The 18,243-nt window shown below is 51.0% G+C and overlaps 1 protein-coding gene across 3 annotated transcripts in view; it reads left to right on the top strand.

Moving 5' to 3' along the window:
- robo1 (roundabout, axon guidance receptor, homolog 1 (Drosophila)) overlaps positions 1–14,577 on the top strand; it is a 92,657-nt gene extending 78,080 nt beyond the window's left edge. For all 3 annotated transcript variants that reach the window (XM_042334190.1, XM_042334191.1, XM_042334189.1), the window contains 8 exons: positions 96–206; positions 1,643–1,790; positions 3,767–4,048; positions 4,885–5,321; positions 8,450–8,602; positions 11,936–12,202; positions 12,948–13,162; positions 14,332–14,577. In XM_042334190.1, coding sequence (XP_042190124.1) covers positions 96–206; positions 1,643–1,790; positions 3,767–4,048; positions 4,885–5,321; positions 8,450–8,602; positions 11,936–12,202; positions 12,948–13,162; positions 14,332–14,346 — 1,628 coding nt within the window. In that variant the 3' untranslated portion in view covers positions 14,347–14,577. The remainder of the gene's footprint in view (positions 1–95; positions 207–1,642; positions 1,791–3,766; positions 4,049–4,884; positions 5,322–8,449; positions 8,603–11,935; positions 12,203–12,947; positions 13,163–14,331) is intronic.
- The last annotated feature ends 3,666 nt before the right edge of the window (positions 14,578–18,243 follow it).

Genomic DNA, 18,243 nt, shown 5'->3' with positions numbered 1-18,243 from the left:
CCTAATGGCGGGGCGTATTAGACACGGGCTGGCGGATGCCAAAGGGAGAGTGCGCGGTGGCCGTGAGTGTGACTCTGTCTCTCTCTCTTTTTCAGACCTGCGGTTGGCTGAGAGCAGCACTATCCCCACCATCCCCTACAACCAGGGCAGTGACCACAACACCGCCGGCTCCTATAACAGCTCCGACAGAGGCAGCAGCACCTCCGGCAAGTCACCCACACCCCGATTAACCCCTCGCTCTCTGTGTGATTAAACTCAATGTGATGAGTGTGACACTGAACGCAACTGTGCTACCATTGCTGGGAGAGAGAGACACACATAGACAGAGAGCGAGAGACAGAGGACAAGAGAAATAGAGACAAGAGAGATAGACGCTGGGACAGAGAGAGAGATGTACAGAAATACAGAGAGCAAGAGACAGAGATATATATGCAGAGAGCGCAGAAGACAGAGAGAAAGACCCAGACACACACACACACACTCTGGGACAGAGAGATACACACAAAGTTGCTGGTAAGGCCTCAGCTGGAGTATTGTGTCCAATTCTGGGCACCATAATTTAGGAAGGATGCCAGGGCCTTGGAGAGGATGCAGAGAAGATCTACAAGAATTATACCAGAGATAAGGGACAACAATTATGTGGAGAGACTAGAGAGGCTGAGATAATTCTCCTTAGAGCAGAGAAGGTTGAGGGGTAAATTAATTATGAGGGGGTTTGATAGATAGGGAAAAACTGTTTCCTCTTGGCGGGTGGGTCGGTAAGCAGAGAACACAGATTTAAGATAATTGGCAAAAGAACCAGAGAGTTGTTATGGTCTAGAATGCACTGCCTCATTCGATAATAACTTTCACATGAGAATTGGACAGATACTTAAAAAGCAAAACTTTGCAGGGCAATGGGGTAAGAGCGGGGTAGTGGGACTAGTTGGTAGCTCTTTTAAAGTGCTGTCACAGGCACATTGGGCCGAATGGCCTCCTTCTGTGCTGTAAAATTCTATGTGAGGCAGACAGAGAGCAAGAGAGACAGAGCGAGAGAGAGAGACTCGGAAAGAGATAGAGAGGGAGAGAGAGAGGGGGAGAATTTCAGAGAGACAGAGATCAGATGTAGAGATGGTGTAGAGACGGAAGATCCTGTAGATGAGGTGCGCAGTGTTCAAACACCAAATGGTCTGTGGAGTGTGACAACTCACCCGTCACCGAGCTTGTTAAAGGCTCAACACACGGAGGAGTGGTTATATCACGTGGTTGATGAGGTGCAGAAAGGGGCCCAATCACATTTCCACATGCGCCGCGAGTGATCACAGATGACAATGAGCACACGCACTCGCAACGCACACGCAAGGGAACGGAGATCGGCAGAGGCCTGATGACCCAACCCACGCCTGTGCTCATGCCATTCTCCGTGCCCAATCCCAACATGCCAAACACGCTACTGCCATGGCACCGTGTAACACGTAGTGAGAGGACACAGTGTCTCACATAGAATAAGTGAGTTGTTGTCGGTGTTTAGGGATGGTCACTGTGTGTGAGAGACGCTGTGTAAGTGTGAGTGTTTGCAGGCTGGGTGTCTAGGTTGATTTGAGGTGTGTGTGTAGTGGGGTTCACTGTCTAACGTGGCTCGGTTGGTTGGTTGCTCCTGCAGGGAGTCAAGGTCACAAGAAGTCAGCCCGAACCCCAAAAATGCCCAAACAGGGGAGCATGAACTGGGCTGATCTCCTGCCACCACCCCCCATCCACCCTCCGCCTGGGACCACCCACTCCGAGGACTACGGCCTAATCACTGACTTGAGGTGAGTTACAATCTCTCCACAGCGCTAATTCTCTAATTGTGACGATTTCTAGTCCGGTTCCGGCGCCAGGAAGGTCTACAGTATTCCAGGGCATTCACTGCTAATGACCAGCCCAGCTCATCGGCAGGACTTGGAGGGGCTGACCAGCCACTGGGGCAGGGAATCCTATCACTTTGCTCCAGTTAACCCTGCAAGCCAAAGCCCTAACAGGTTGGGTGGTCCTAGCTGGACAAGCAGCGGGAAAGCTTGCCAGACAGTGCGCTCAATGACAGTGCGGTTCAAGGGTTTTAGCTGGTTAGACTCCAGCAGTCACCCCATCGCACATTCTGGGGTCCCCAAACCTTGTCTCTTGCCAACCTATGCCTAATACTTTCTGGAATTAGGTAAGCAGGAGGTCTCCCTCCAGGGAGCGAGTGTGAAATTCTGTTCCAACAATCTATCCCTGTGTAGGTGGAAGGTATGGAATTCTCAGTTTGGTTTAGAGACTTTTAAGCATGGTGATGGGTTTCCGCATGTGTCAGACACCCGGCTGACCAAAACAAATTCTGTGGGGGAGTCCCAGGAAGTCACCAGCCAGCTCCCGCTCTCGCTTCCCCCTCTGGGTCAGGAGGTTATGGGTTCGAGCCCCACGTTGGGGACTCTGAGCTCACAGTCCAGGCTGATGCTCCAGTGCAGCTCTGGGGGGAGAGAGAGCGCCGCATTGTCAGAGACGCCGTCCTTCGGATGAGGATTTAAACCGAGATCCCGTCTGTACCTGTTAAAGATCCCGCGGAGCTGTTGGAAAAGAGGAAGGAGTTTCTCTCTCTCGGTGTCCTGGCTAACAATCCCCCAAATAAAATTGGTCACTCACTCCACGACTGTTTGTGGGACACTGCTGTGGGCAATTGTGCTGCTGCGTTTGCCTACAAAACACACAACAACAACAAAATTATATTTGTAAGCACCTTTCACGTTGGGAGGACGTCCCAAGGCTCTGAACAGTCGGGGATCAGGACTCGAGCTTGAGGGGGGGGGGGGGGTGCTGGGTTGTGATGAGGAAGGGCAGATGGGGCGGTAGGAGGGCGGCACAGTCGAAGAGGAGGGTCTTGAGTCGTGCCTTGAAGGAGGCATGGGAGGGAGCATGGCACAATCACTACACTTGACAGTAAATCCTGAGAAGCGCTTTGAGACGTCCTTCTGATGTGATATGGTGCTATATCAAATGCAAGGATTATTATTTTTATTGTGCTGTACAAGCCCGGCAGGGGCAATATGGACCCCACTCACTGTTTATGTGGCTCTGGCCTCTCTCTCTCTCTCTCTCTCTCCCCCGCACACGCTGGCCCGGGGCTGGTGGTTTGATCAGGAAGGAACAGGCTGGATTCCGTTCTGGTCAGGAATGTGTAGGGGGACAGGTTGTGGCTCTGTAGGAGATCCTAGAACTTTGTAACGCTCAGGGAAAACCCACCTACATTGTGTTGATAGAAACAGGGGTAGGCCATTCAGCCTCTCGAGCCATTCTAGAAGATCATGGTTGATCTGTACCTCAACTCCAATGACCCGCCCTTGCCTGAATAACCTTACCTAACAAATATAATAATCCTTGCAATGGATAGAGTGCCTTATTACATCGTTGAGACGTCTCAAAGCGCTTCACAGAATGTACTATAAAGTGTTGTGTAGTATTTTTGTGGGGAAAAACGTCCCAGCCAATTGCGCACAGCAGCATCCAACAAACAGTAGTGGATTGAGTGACCACATTAATTTCTTTTTTGCGAGGGATTATTAGCCCTGGAAATCAATCCGTCATTCGACCAACAACCGGGTTCCTAACTCACCGCTAGGTAAACAGCGGCGTGTGGAGTAAGATAACCTGCCTACGGTTTTGCCCCGGCCGGGAATCGAACCCGGGTCCTCTTGCTTGTGAGGCGAGTCAGCTAACCACCACGCTACAGAACTCCACCCAATCCTGTGTCTCTGTGGTTCTTTGTCTGCAGTTACGAGCGAATGGAGCTGTGCCCTCTGCCCCCGGCTCGCATGTACCTGGAGCCGGACGGGCTGGAGGAAGATGATGAGGAGGAGGAGGAGGAGGAGGACGATGAAGATGAGCGGGGGCCAACGCCACCTATCCGCGGGGCAGCGTCCTCGCCAGCGGCCGTGTCCTACAGTCACCAGTCCACGGCCACCCTCACCCCCTCCCCACAGGAGGAGCTCATTCCTATGTTACTCGACAGTACTGAGGAGCCCCCACCTCACACACAGCCCGCCAGCGATCGCAGGTCAGACGCCACACACCCCAACCCTCCCTCTGCCCCTTTCTCTCCCCCACCCCACACACACGCGCGCGCGCGAGCACACACACACATCCCCGCGCACGCGCACACACAGCCCACCAGTGACCACAGGTCAGTGAACACTGCTCCCACCCCTCCCTCTAGCCCCCCCACCTCTGTCTATCTGTCCCTGTCTCTCTCTGTCTATAGTGACTCTCTCTCACCCTCTCTCTAGCTCTGTTTCTGTGTCTCGCGTCCTCTCTCTCTGTCTGTCACTCTGTTTACAGTAACTCTCTGCCTCTTTTTCTGTCTCAGTAACTCACTTTGCCCGCAAAATACACAGTCAATTCACTTTGCAATATATCCTGTGATGCTCTTTGAGGTGTTCCGACAATGTGATGAGGTGCTATTATCAAATGCAAGGATTATATTATTATTATAACTTTGTCTACGTGTCTGTGTGTGTCTCTCTCATTCTCTCTCTCTAGCTCTCTGTCTCTCAGAAGCTCTCTCTCTCCGTCAGTCCCTCTGTCTTTCTCAGTCTCTCTCAGTCTCTGTCTGTCTTTGAGTAACTCTCTCTTAGTCTCCCTCAGTCTCTCTTCTCTCTCAGTCTCAGTCTCTCTGTCTCTCAGTAACTCTCTTTCAGTCTCTTTCACACTTAATTCTCTTTCAGTCTTTCTCTCTCACACTTAACTCTATTTTAGTGTCTCTCACACTTAACTATTTTAGTCTCTCTCTCTTACATTTAACTCTCTTTCAATCTCTCTCTCTCACACTTAACTCTCTTTTAGTTGCTCTCTCGCACACTTAACTCTCTCTTTCTCTCTCTCTGTGTTTTCCAGGAGGAACCCAGTCAGCCCCCCGCCTCCCCCGCGACCGATCTCCCCCCCGCACACGTACGGTTACATCTCGGGGCCTCTGGTGTCAGACATGGACACAGACGCTCCCGAGGAGGAGGGTGACGGTGAAGGGGAGGGGGGGGAGGGGGATCTGGACCTGGATCTGGAGGTGGCTCGGGTGCAGGCGGGGGTTCGGCTGCGGTTGCCGGGGCTGGAGCGGACCCCGGCCTCCAGCCTGGGAGACCTGGAGAGTTCCCTGACCGGCTCCATGATCAATGGCTGGGGCTCGGCCTCCGAGGACAACCCCTCGTCCAGCGGCCGCTCCAGCGCTGACAGCTCCTCCGACGGCTCCTTCTTCACGGACGCAGACTTCGCCCAGGCCGTGGCAGCCGCCGCTGAGTACGCTGGCCTGAAGGTCACACGGCACCGCGGCCATGAGGGTGAGACGCGTGGAAACACGAGCACAGTCTGTCTCGCTCTCTGTCTCAGTGACTCGGTCTCGGTCTCTCTCTCTATCTCTCTCCCTCTATCTTCCGCTCTCTCTTTCTTTCTCTCTCTCTCTCCAGGCCCGCGGATACACGGGCACGCGGGCACAGAGCGGATACATGGACACAGCAGATACGTGGGCACAGAACGGATACACGGACACGGCAGATACATACATAAGAACATAAGAATTAGGAGCAGGAGTAGGCCATTCGGCCCCTCAAGCCTGCCCTGCCATTCAATAAGATCATGGCTGGTCTTCTGACCTAACTCTGATTACCTTCTAAACTAACTCCATCTGCTCACCTTATCTCCATATCCCCTAATCCCTCTATTTTTAAAAATCTATCAGTCTCAGCCTTGAAGATGTTCAAGGACTGAGCATCTACAGCCTTCTGGGGTAGTGAATTCCATAAATTCACTACCCTCTGAGTGAAGAAATGTTTCCTCAACTCTGTTCTAAAAGGCTGACCCTTAATTTTAAGACTGTGACCCCTGGTTATAGATTCTCCTACCAGGGGAAACAGTCCCTCAGTGTCTACTTTATCCAGCCCTTTAAGAATCTTATATGTTTCAATAAGATCTCCCCTAATTCTTCTGTACTCTAGAGAATATAGCCCTAGTTTATTCAGCCTATCCTCATAGGTCAGTCCCCTCATCCCAGGAACTAACCGAGTGAATCTACGCTGCACCCCCTCTAGGGCAAGTATGTCCTTTTTTAAATAAGGAGACCAAAACTGCACACAATACTCTAGGTGCGGTCTCACCAAGGCCCTATACAGTTGCAGCAAGACTTCCCTACTCTTGTACTCTAAACCTTTTGCAATGAACGCTAACATGCCGTTCGCCTTCTTAGTTGCTTGCTGCACCTGCAAACTAACTTTTTGAGACTGGTGTACAAGGACACCCAAATCCCTCTGAACACTAACACTATCTAATCTCTTCCCCCCTAGAAAATAATCTGTTTTTCTATTTTTGCTACCTAGGTGAATAACTTCACACTTCCCCACATTAAATTCCGTCTGCCACCTACTCGCCCACTCCCCGAGCCTATCTATACCCCGTTGCAATCTTTTTGCATCATCCTCAGAGCTTACTCTCCCACCTAGTTTAGTGTCATCCGCGAATTTAGATACGTTACATTCAATGTCCTCGTCTAGATCATTGATGTAAATTGTAAATAGCTGAGGCCCAAGCACTGATCCTTGTGGCACTCCACTAGTCACATCCTGCCAATTCGAGAATGACCCGTTTATCCCTACTCTCTGTTTTCTACCCGTTAGCCACTCTTCAATCCATGCTAATATGTTCCCATTAATCCCGTGGGCCTTAACCTTGTGCAATAGCCTTTTGTGTGGCACTTTGTCAAATGCCTTTTTAAAATCTAAATATACTACATCTACTGGTTCCCCCCTATCTAACCTGCTAGATACATCTTCAAAAAACTCTAAAAGATTAGTTAAGCATGACTTCCCTTTTGTAAAGCCATGTTGACTCTGCCTAATCTTGTTATGGTCTTCCAGGAATCCCATAACAACATCCTTAATTAAGGACTCAAGAATTTTCCCTACCACTGATGTCAGACTAACTGGTCTATAGTTCCCCATCTTTTCTCTCCCACCCTTCTTAAATAGTGGTGTTACGTTTGCAATCTTCCAATCAATGGGAACCGTTCCAGAATCCAGAGAATTTTGGAAGATCAAAGACAAGCCATCCACTACCTCAGTAGCCACCTCTTTTAAAACCCTAGGATGTAGGCCATCAGGTCCAGGAGATTTATCAGGTTTAAGACTTGACAATTTACCTAAAATTATTAATTTCCCCAAGTTGCATTGTCTTCTTGGTTCCCCTCTATTCTTGGTAGGTTTTCAGTATCTTCTAAGGTGAAGACAGTAGCAAAGTACTTGTTTAATGACTCTGCCATGTCTTTGTCCCCTACTGTAATTCCCCCGTCTCTGCCTGTAACGGACCCACATTTACCTTTGACAGCCTCTTCCTCTTTATATATTTGTAAAAACTCTTGCAGTCTGTCTTTATGTTCCTCGCTAGTTTGCCCTCATATTCCATTTTCTCCCTCTTAATCACTTTTTTGGTTCTCCTTTGTTGATCCCTAAAGTTCTCCCAATCCTCGGGTTTACTACTCATCTTAGCTGTTTTATAGGCTTCTTCCTTTAACTTTATACTTTCCTTAACTGCTCTAGTTAGCCACGGTTGGGCCACCTTTCCTGTGGCATTCGTATTCCTCAAAGGAATATGTGCTCGCTGGGAATCTCCTTAAACGTCTGCCATTGCTGGTCTACTGTCAAATCCTTAAGTCTAATTTCCCAGTTTATTTTAGCTAAATCCTCTCTCATACCCGCAAAGTTGGCTCTACTTAAATTTAAGACCTTTGCTTTGGACTTAACTACTTCTCTCTCTAACTTAATGTTAAATTCCATCTTATTATGATCACTTTGCCCGAGAGGAGCCTTAAGTTCCAGTTTGCTGATCAGCCCTGCTTCGCGGGCACAGAGCAGATACACAGGCACGGAGCGGATACACAGACACAGAGTAGATACACGGGCACGGAGCGGATACACAGACACAGCGCGGATACGCAGGCACAGAGCGGATACACAGACACAGCACAGATACACACAGACACAGTGGGGATTCACAGACACAGAGCATGCAGAACACAGGCACACAGCGTGTGGATGCAAGTGAACACTGTGTGCGAATGCATGGGTACCCGCCATGCGGATATGCAGAAATACCCAAAGTGCGGATACACAGGCGTGCGGATATATGGACACTGGCACACAGCGTGGAGATACACGGGCACCCAGCGTAGAGATACACGGGCACCCAGCGTGGAGATACACGGGCACCCAGCGTGGAGATACACGGGCACACAGCATGGAGATACATGGGCACACGGCGTGGCGATACATGGGCGACGGCGTGATGTGGTGAGCGGTGTGAGGGGTGAGTGATGCGGGGCAGGGGGTGAGAGTGCAGAACGATGCTCTCCAATGCAATGCAGATTTGAGCTGACCCTCTCTCTCTCTCTCTCTCTCTCTGCCATCTCTACCATATGCAGGCCGGCGGCTCCAGGGCTCCTCTCAAGGTCCGCGACCGACCAGCCCCTTCTCCACCGACAGTAACGCCAGCGCCGCCGTCCTGCAGAAATGCCGACCCGGCAAGAAATCCAAACACCCCCCGGCTCACCTCCGCAGAGACCTCTTCACTGACGGTACATATGTCTGAGTGTCACCTGGATAGCCACACACTGGGGATCCGTGTATCCACACACTGGGGGTCTATCGTACCTCACTCCCACATTCTCCACTGCCCGCACTGTACGCACTACCCACACTGTACGTACTGCCCACTCTACCCACTGCCCACACTGTACCCACTGCCCACACTGTACACACTGCCCACACTGTACCCACTGCCCACACTGTACACACTGCCCACTGTACCCTCTACCCACCGTACACGCTCCCACTGTCCACGCTCCCACTGTACACATTCCCAATGGACCGGCCTGCCCCCCCCCCCACCCCAAACAGAGCGAGCTCTACCTCAGGAAATGTGGAGTGACTAGAGAAGCTGGGATTGTTCTCTTCAGAGCAGAGGAGGTTGAGGGGAGGTGTTCAAAATTATGAGGGGTTTTGATAGAGTAAATAGGGAGAAACTGTTTCCTCTGGCTGGAGGGTCGGTAACCAGGGGACACAGATTTAAGTTAATTGGCAAAGAAAACAGAGGCGAGACGAGAATTTTTTTACCCAGAGAGTTGTCACAGTCTGGAATTCATTGCCTGCAAAGGTGGTGGAAGCAGATTCGATAAAAAAGGATGAATTTGCAGGGCTGTGGGATAAGAGCTGGAGAGTGGGGCTGGTTGGTAGCTCTTTCAAAGAGCCGGCACAGGCACTGTGGGCCGAATGGCCTCCTTCGTTGCTTCTACAAAATCCTATGATGTGGAATTTCCTCCCTCTCCTTCCTCCGAGAAGGATTTTGGGGGAGATTGCGGGAGCAGACATGTCCCAGAGACTGGGAGCACACCAGGTTGCAGGATGAGATCAGACTGGCAGATCACCAGTGCCTCTGTGTGCGTGTGTGCCAGCCCCAGCCAGCTGCCGAGTGCCTCGCTTGCTGTTCACTGCAGCCCGCTCTCACAGTGCTGAAGAGAGGTGGCACTCCACATGTTAAGTAGGCGAGATAAGCACACAGGCTGGTTCCTCTTGCTTGCGAAGCATCGGGTGAGATAGTTAAGTGGTGAGAGATACCGGGGCAGAAGATGCTATGAATGGGGCCAGATAGCATCCGTCCAACTAATGTTTACTGTCAAACCCTGCTCTCCCCTCTCGCTCACTCAGTCCGTCTGTCTGTATCTTTCTCTCTCTCTCTCTGTATGTCTGTGCGGGTGTATGTCTGTTTCTCTGTCTTTGTTTGTGTGCATCTGTGTGTTTCTTTCTGTCGGTCTGTATGCGTGTGTGTGTCTCTGCTTCTGTGCCTCTGTCTGTGTGTGTGTCTGTCTCTTTCTCCCTTTGCCTCTCTATGTACGTATGTATGTGTGTGTGTGTGTCTCTATCTGTGCCTCTCTGTCTGTACGTGTACGTGTGTTTCTGTCTCTGTGCCTCTCTCCGTATGTGTGTGTGTGTCTCTCTGTCTATTTCTCTGTCTGTAATTGTGTGTGTCTCTGTCTCTCTCTCTGCCTGTGTCTCTGTATGTATGTGTCTATATGTCTCTCTGTCTCTCTCTGTATACGTGTGTGTGTCTCTCTGTCTCTCTCTGACTGTGTGTGTGTCTCTCTCTGTCTCTGTCTCTGTCTCTGTATGTATGTGTGTGTACATCTATGTCTCTGTATGTATGTATGTCTCTGTATGTATGTGTGTGTCTCTCTGTGTCTGTGTGTGTGTGTCCTTCTGTCTGTGTGTATGTGTGTGTGTGCGTAGTGTCTCTGAGTCTGTCTGTGCGTCTGTGTGACAGGCTGACAGTTGTGCCTCTCAGCCTGACAGACCGTGCGCTCAGTGTCTCAAAGCCATCATCAACAAATGGCACAACGCAGTTTGAACTTAGGATTTCTGCGCAATTTTTTTTACCGTCTTGGATTTTAAGAATAAGGAATTTCAGGAACTCTGATGCCTGTGTGTTTGTGTGTGTGAGTGCTTGTGTGTGTGTGTCTGCCCCGGAATGGAGAGGGGGAGGTAGAAAGGATGGAGGGAGGAGAGTGTCCGCAGTCGGCTGACCCTACCCTGAATTTTGAACCCTGAGTCCCAGGAGAGGAGAGTAAATGGATTCAATGGGTTTAATACAAAATTGCGACACTGCAGGCGTTTTAATTGAAGGCTTTTACAAGACATTAGCGGAATATTAGCATTGATCCTCAGGGGATCCGGAGTACTGCAAGCTCAGGCAATAGATTAGACTGACACAGAGAAAGAGAGATGTGGGGGAGGGAGAGACAGAAACAGCTAGACAGCGAGAGAGAGAGAGATATAGGGAGACACAGCGAGTGAGAGATGGGGGAAACAGAGAGATACACACACTGGCACAGATCAAGAGAGAGGGACAAAGGGACAGCGAGAGAGGGAGAGAAAAAGACAGAGAGACACACACATATATACACAGCAGGACCGAGAGAGACATACATACACGTACAGTGAAACAAAGAGAGACACAGAGAGAGAGAGAGAGAGATAGAGAGAGAGACAGCAAGACGCAGGGAGAGACAGAGAGTGATACGTACAGCGAGAGAGAGGGAAAGAGAGGTACACACAGACAGACTTAGTCAGAGAGAGAGACGATAAGAAAGAGAGACAGAGATGGAAGAGAGGGGGAGCCCCAGTACAGAGAGAACATAATAACCTTCTCAACAACATCACCACGCTCACTGTATTAATTCCCCTCACTGACCTCACGGGGGGATTATCAGTGGCTCTCACTGTTCCCCCCTCTCCCCCCCCCCTCCCCCCGGGATAGTGACTGAGAATCACCCAGCTCCTCACTCACTCCCCAAATTGGAAATTCCAGCTCGTCTCAGGGTGCGGGACCACTGACCAGCTGGATATTTTTGGATGATCAGGCACCGGGGGTAACGGCTCTGTGTTTGGCTCATCGGCAAGACCTGGAAGGGCAGACCAGTCACTGGGGGCAGGGAATCCTCCCACTCAGCTCCTGTTAGCCCAAAGCCCTAACAGGTAGGGTGGTCCTAGCTGGACAAGTAGCGGGAAAGCAGTGCTCTCTCTCCCAATGGCTAGCTATGTAGTTTTAGCTGGTTAAACTCCAGCAGTTACCACAACGCACACTCTGGGGTCCCCCAAAGCCTTGGCTCTTGCCAATCCGCACCTAATACTCTCCGGAATTAAGTAAGCAGGATGGGTCCCTCCAGGGGGAGAGAGAGAGAGAGAGAGAGAGAGCGCATTCCATTCCCACAATCTATCTCTGGGATTCCCGTGTGTAGGCGGGAGGCGTGGAATTCTCAGTTTGGTTTGGAGATACTTAAACACGGTGATGGGTTTCCGCCTGTGTCAGACCAAAAATAGAATTGCCTGATTTCCTGTTTGTGTTTGGTTGACAGAGCTGCCCCCTCCTCCCATCCCCCCGCCCGCCATCAAGTCTCCCACCCAGCAGCAGATGAGGCCTCAGCTGGAGGGACGGCCAGCGATGGGGTGCAAGCCCCCCTCGGAGCACAGAGAGAGGAGGGGAGGGGGCTTCCGAGCGCGGGAGGCTCCCGAGACACGCTTCCCCCCGGAGAGACAGAGCGAGCTGCACGGCGTCGGCAAACCACGCCTGGGCAAAGCCGGGAAACGGGAAAGCTCCCAGACCAGGGCTCAACTCCACCCAGGTACCAACCGATTAGCTAACTGCGATTAGCTAATTAACCGCCAACGAGCCCGATGTATTTAGCGTAGCGATTAGAGCGCTCGCCTCGCAAGCGAGAGGACCCGGGTTTGAATCCCGGGCCGGGGTGAAACCTTAGGCAAGTTTCCTTACTCCACACGCCTCTGTTTACCTGACAATAAGTAATAATAATAATAATAATAGTCGATTGGCAGATCGTTTTCCGGGTGTAATAATCCCTCAAAAAAAAGTTTCCAGTGCGAATTGATCCCAGGTACTAGCGGTAAGTAGGAATCCGGTTGTTAGTTGTTGGGTGGATCGCTTTCTGGGGATAATAATCCTTCTGAAAAATATAATAATAATTTGATCACTCAATCCATGACTGTTTGTGGGACACTGCTGTGCGCATTTGGCTGCCGCATTTTGCCCACAAAATATACAGTCAATTCACTCTACGATATGTTCCAGCAGCTTGGGACATCCTCCCAACAGAAAGGCATTATATTGATGTAATTTGTTGTTGCTATTATAATAATACATAATGTAATATATCCTGTGAGGTGCTTTGAAACGTCTTAACGATGTAATAAGGCGCTGTATCAAATACAAGGATTATTAATATTATAGATAAAATGGGACATTGTTGTGCGTAAATTGGCTGCTGCATTTCACCCACACAACGCACAGTCACTACATTCGAGCTGTGAAGGAGGATAAAGCTGTGTGTGTGTGTTTGTTGCTCCCCGCAGTCACGCAGGATGTTCTGCCCTACAGTCGTCCGACCTTCCCCTCCGCCCAGAGCCCGCGAGACCCCAGCTCCTCCAGCTCGCTGTCCTCACGGGGGTCCGGGGGCAGGCGGAGGGGGGAGCCGGGAGTGCCGGGGGGCAGCGGGGCAGTGAGGCGCACCCCGGGGGAGCCGGCCCTGCAGGCGATAGGAACATACGAGTGTGAGGAGGATCCGGAGGTAAGTCCTCGCCAGGCACCGCTTCCTCCCTATCACAGAGCGCATCGATTAGAAGGTCATCTCGCTCTATAAATCTCTTCAATCCCTGGCATCTAACTACGGTCCCTCCTCGCTTCCCCCGCGCCCCCTCCCCCTGACTTGGAGTCATTCCCCGCCACCGTCAAGCGCTCCGAGACCCTTAGGCTCGGAGCTCCCGCTCCTCCAAGGCAATATCTGTCCCACAAATGTCCCAAACTCAGTTCCCCTGAGCGCGGACAGGTTCTACCCCACTGTCTCGCTCAGCCTCACGTGGACGACGATATTAACCGTGTGATTCCAAACTGTCTCCCAGAGGAGTCGCAGTTCCCGTCTGATTCCGAGGCAGTCGGAATTATGGAGACCGAATCGGTCAGTGGGATATTTCATCCAATCCACACGACTTCGTAACCTCCTGCTTTGAACTACTCCCAATAACCCCTCCTCGCCGGTCTCTCCAGCTCCGCTCTCACAATCTGCAACTGATTCAGAGCTCCGCCGCCAGGATTCTCACCCACTTTAAACGCCACACCCCATGACGCCAGTCCTCGCCCGGCTCCACTATCTGATACAGAAAGGATCAATTTCAAGGTTCTCACGCTCGTCTGCAAATCCCTTCCCGCCCTGGCACCTCCCTAGCTCCGACCTGCTTACACCCCACTCCTCTAGACGGTGCATCCGCTCGGCTGGCTCCAGCCTCCTGCTCGAGCCTCGCCCCCACCGCTCCAGCGTTGGCAGGCATGCTTTCAGCCACTACGCCCCAAAACTCTGGAACTCTCCCCCTCAGTCCCTCCACCCCACCTCTTTCAGATCATGCCTGAAGACGTTCCTCTCCGACCATGCCTACGGTCACCTCCCCCTCCCCCTCGGCTCGGCGGTAATAAACAATTGGTCACTTACTCCCTTTATTGCCACTTTCCTGCGGTAATAATCCATCAAAAAAAAATAACAATAATAATAATTTGGTCACTCAATCCACGACTGTTTGTGGGACATTGCTGTGCGCAATTGGCTGCCGCCTTTCGCCCACAAAATACACAGTCACACCATTTTACAATCCATCCTGTGAAGCGCTTTTGAGACGTCTCGACAACGTGATAAGGCGCATTATCAAACGTAAGGATTATTATTATTATGTTTTTGTGTCCGTGCAGGAATTTGGGAGCTGAGGATTTGCCTCGATGTCAGCGGTGATCGAGAGCCTTTTGGGACAGCGTGGAAGGGAGTGAGAGAGGGGGAGAAAGAGAGAGAGAGAGACGTCTCACCCTCCCCGGATGCCTGGAAAGGATTGGGTACCACAGTTTGGTGCAATGAGTAAAAATTACAAAAAATGACGCTTTCTTTTTCGTTACACATTGAACAATCGTGTGTGGTTCTTTTCTAAACAAAAATAATTTTTGGTGGGGGTGGGGGGGGGGGAGAAGAAGGGAAAGGGGAAAGAGAGAGAGAGAGAGGGAGAGCGACAGAGGAGGGGAAGAGCAAGGAGGAGAGTGGAAGAATAAAGAAGCCCTACATTAAATGATTGGAACTCAACAATTAGAGTCTTGTGAAGGTTTAATCACCTCATTGCAATCCTTTTTATAACACAGTGGGTGGACGGGCGGGTGGGGGTGGGGGGGGGCCAGGGGGGGTATCAGACTGTAAATACCCAGAGCTATTTGTGCCCCATTTGGGGTATTGACGTTTAAGCCCCAAAGCTCCTGTAAATAGATCCCTTCGTCTCCGGGGAGGGGAGGGAGGGAGCATGTGGGCGGAACGCAGTAACCCTGTTTTTTATATATATTTTTTAATTTCTGGTCTTGTGAGATGCACTGTTTTTAATTTCCTTGTTTTGTCCTTCCTTTGGTTTCAAAAGCACAATCACTAAACTTTTATTTTTTAAACCATTTTTACGGTTATTGTTTATTAATCAGCGCTCCGCTGAGGAGCGAGACGCAGTTAGCTCGACGGCAATGTGGGGGTGGGGGGGGGGGCGGGGAGGGGGGGGTGGAGGGGAAACAGTCTCCGATGCTGCCAGTTTTTACCAGGTTTCTTGTGTTCGGGGGAGTGGGGGGGTGTGGATACTCGAGGGAGTGAGCGCAGAGAGACAGACATTAACAGACACACACACACCCACAACACGCATAATACACACACAATGCACAGGCACGCACACAACACAGACAACAGGGGTAGTGTCTTTCACGTCGGGAGGACGTTCCAAGGTGCTGACATAATACACATGCGCAATACACAGACACGGATACACGGACACACACAACAGAGACACATACAACACACAAACACAGAAGCACACGTTGACGTACATACCTATACACATACACACTATAGGTGTGTAACCATTGGGACACATAACGTGGTAATTTGCAGACACATTCACACACACACACACACACAGACACACACGTACAGACACATGTGAACACCCGTGGGTGGACACATACACAGACACTTGTGTGCACACACGGACACATAAACTGACACATCAGAAAGAAAAGGTAGTTTTTATAAACGAGTCACAAGCCCGAGGGGAGCTTGTATCCTGGCAGCCTGAGCGGGCACTCTTTACATCCGCCAGCGGGAAGCCCGTTCAGCCTCTGTCAAAAACAACTCCCCCAAAATCATCTTAATTTTTTTCTAGAACGTCCCAGTCGCTGGCCAGCACTGGTCAGACATGGAATATCTGAAGCGATCAGTTAGTGTGGGCGGGCTGGGGGAAGAGGGCAGATTTCGGGAGGTGTTAGACGGGGGAGAGTGGGATGAGGGTGGCGAGGGGGAGGGGGGTGGTTTCCCTGATTTACATTGCTCTTATATATTTTCTTCGCCCCCCCCCACAGGAGATGAGAATATAAGGGAATGATTGGGTAGAGTGTGACAGGATAGGGCGGGGGACTGGGAAGTGACAGTAACGGTTGCTGACTGCCTAATCCTGTGTGTGGTACTTTGTGTGACGTACATTTGTTGGACTGAGAGAGCCCTGACAACCCTCCCTCCACACGTGTAAACTTTTGCCACGTTATTTATTAAAGTGTCATCGAGATGACTGATCGTGAGAGCTTGTCTGGTGCTGGCTTTATCTTATCGTGTGTTTTTTTAACCTTACAAAAGTCAGGACTATTCCAATGCCCTCCTCCCTCCACAAGCCACAAAATCCACTTAATCCTAAACTCTGCCGCCCACATACTCACCCGCACTAAACTCTACACTGCCACCGCACAGGTCCTCGCCACGTTCCACCTGCGCCCGATCGCCGAACGGATCGATTTCAAGACCCTCTCACTCGTCTTTAAATCCCTTCACACCCTGGCACCTCCCAACATCTTACTCGCCTCCACTCGGCTCGCTCCGGTCTCCTGCTCTCTGCTACTACGTCCTGAAACTCTACGGGCTTTCCTTTTCGACCGTGCCTACGGTCACCTCCCAACGGCTCGACATCATCGAGAAGGCGTGAAAAGCGCTATATCAAATGCAAGGATTATTATTATTATCAGGCTCCATCAGGGGTCATTATTACCCATTAGCAGGGTCAGCACAGAGCTTGCCATTGAGCGAGCACGACTGAGGCCGTTAACCCTGCCCTGCCCTGTCCAAAACCCCCTAATGGGTAGGGTGGTCCTAGCTGGACAGCAGCGGGAAAAAAAACTTAAGAAACAGGAATAGGCTGTTCAGCCCCTCGAGCCTGTTCGTTCCTCCATTCTGTAAGGTCATGGCTGATCTGACTGAGCTCAACTCCACATATCCGCCCTTGCCCCGTATCCCTTGATACCCTGACCTAACAAACATATGTCCTCCTCAGCCTTGAAAAATGTGAATGGATTCAGCATCCACAGCCTTTTGGGGGAGAGAGTTCCAGATTTCCCTTTGGGTGAAAAACTACCTCCTGATTTCACTCCTAAATTGACTCTAATTTTGAGACAATGCACCGCATCACCCCCACCTCCTTCACCCTTGTTCTGGATTCCTTCACCAGAGCAAAATGTTTCTCTGTATCTACCCTGTCCAATCCCTTTTGCCATTTTAAACACCTCAACCAGGTCAAACCTCAACCTTCTAAACTCGAGGGAAAAGCTTGCAGCGAAGGTTTTGAAATAACACCGGGAAATGTTTCAAAATGGCGGCCTTGCCCTGCGCGGACCGCGGCCGGGAGACAGCAGACAACCGTCACTCTGCGATCAGACAATTGTGCAAGACGGGCGCGGACGCAACGGCTCTGGAGAGACACCTATCATTTGAGGATTGAGTCACAGACAGTGACAGGACCGGTTTCAACCAGGTGCGCGGTCGGTGGAAGGTGTGGTCGTGTGTGACCCGGGGCGCCTGGTGTTCTTTTTTTCCAGTCGCCTCGGAGCTCTTCAGATTGTTTCGATGGAATGCTTGCTCTCTCCCTCTCCCGGTTGTATTAGGCGCAGGTTGGCAAGAGCCAAGGCTCGGGGACCTCAGAGTGTGTGTTGGGTTAACCGGCTAAAGCTCTTTTCGCTTGCCATTGATATTCGCTGTCCGGCAAGCTTTCCCACTGCTTCAGCGCTCTGAGAATGCCATCCGGCGTGAAGGGCGCTATATAAATGCAAGCTGCAACCACCCTACGCACCAGCACTTTGGCTTGCAGGGTTAACAAGAGCTGAGTGGGAGGATTTCCTGCCCGCAGTGACTGGTTGGTGGAGAAATTTAGAACAGGAGACAATAATAATTCCCCTGGCTGTTCACCTGCCAGTGTCTCGGAGTGATTCACTGTAAGGTGCAGTCACTATGTGGTTTTGTGGTGAACCCAGCAGCCAATACACACACAGCGATGTCCCACACACAGCCATGGTGTGAGTGACCCAATTTATTCTGTGGGATTGTTGGGAAATAGCTCTGTGGAGCCTTCAACTTTAATCCGCCAGAGCAGACACAGACTTGGTTTAATGCCTCATCCGAAGGGATTAGAGTACAGGGAATGGGGTTAGAATAGAGAGCTCCAGTGGGGAAGCGAGCACCAGCACAGACACGATGGGGAGAGAGCAGGCGAATGGGATTCAAATGGAGAGTTGCCTCTACAGTATCTGTCCTCACTCCCAGCTCAGTGA

The sequence above is a fragment of the Callorhinchus milii genome, unplaced genomic scaffold (assembly GCF_018977255.1).
Source record: "Callorhinchus milii isolate IMCB2004 unplaced genomic scaffold, IMCB_Cmil_1.0 Scaffold4, whole genome shotgun sequence".
Taxonomy (NCBI): Eukaryota; Metazoa; Chordata; class Chondrichthyes; order Chimaeriformes; family Callorhinchidae; genus Callorhinchus; species Callorhinchus milii.
This window is presented reverse-complemented; position numbering and strand designations above follow the sequence as displayed.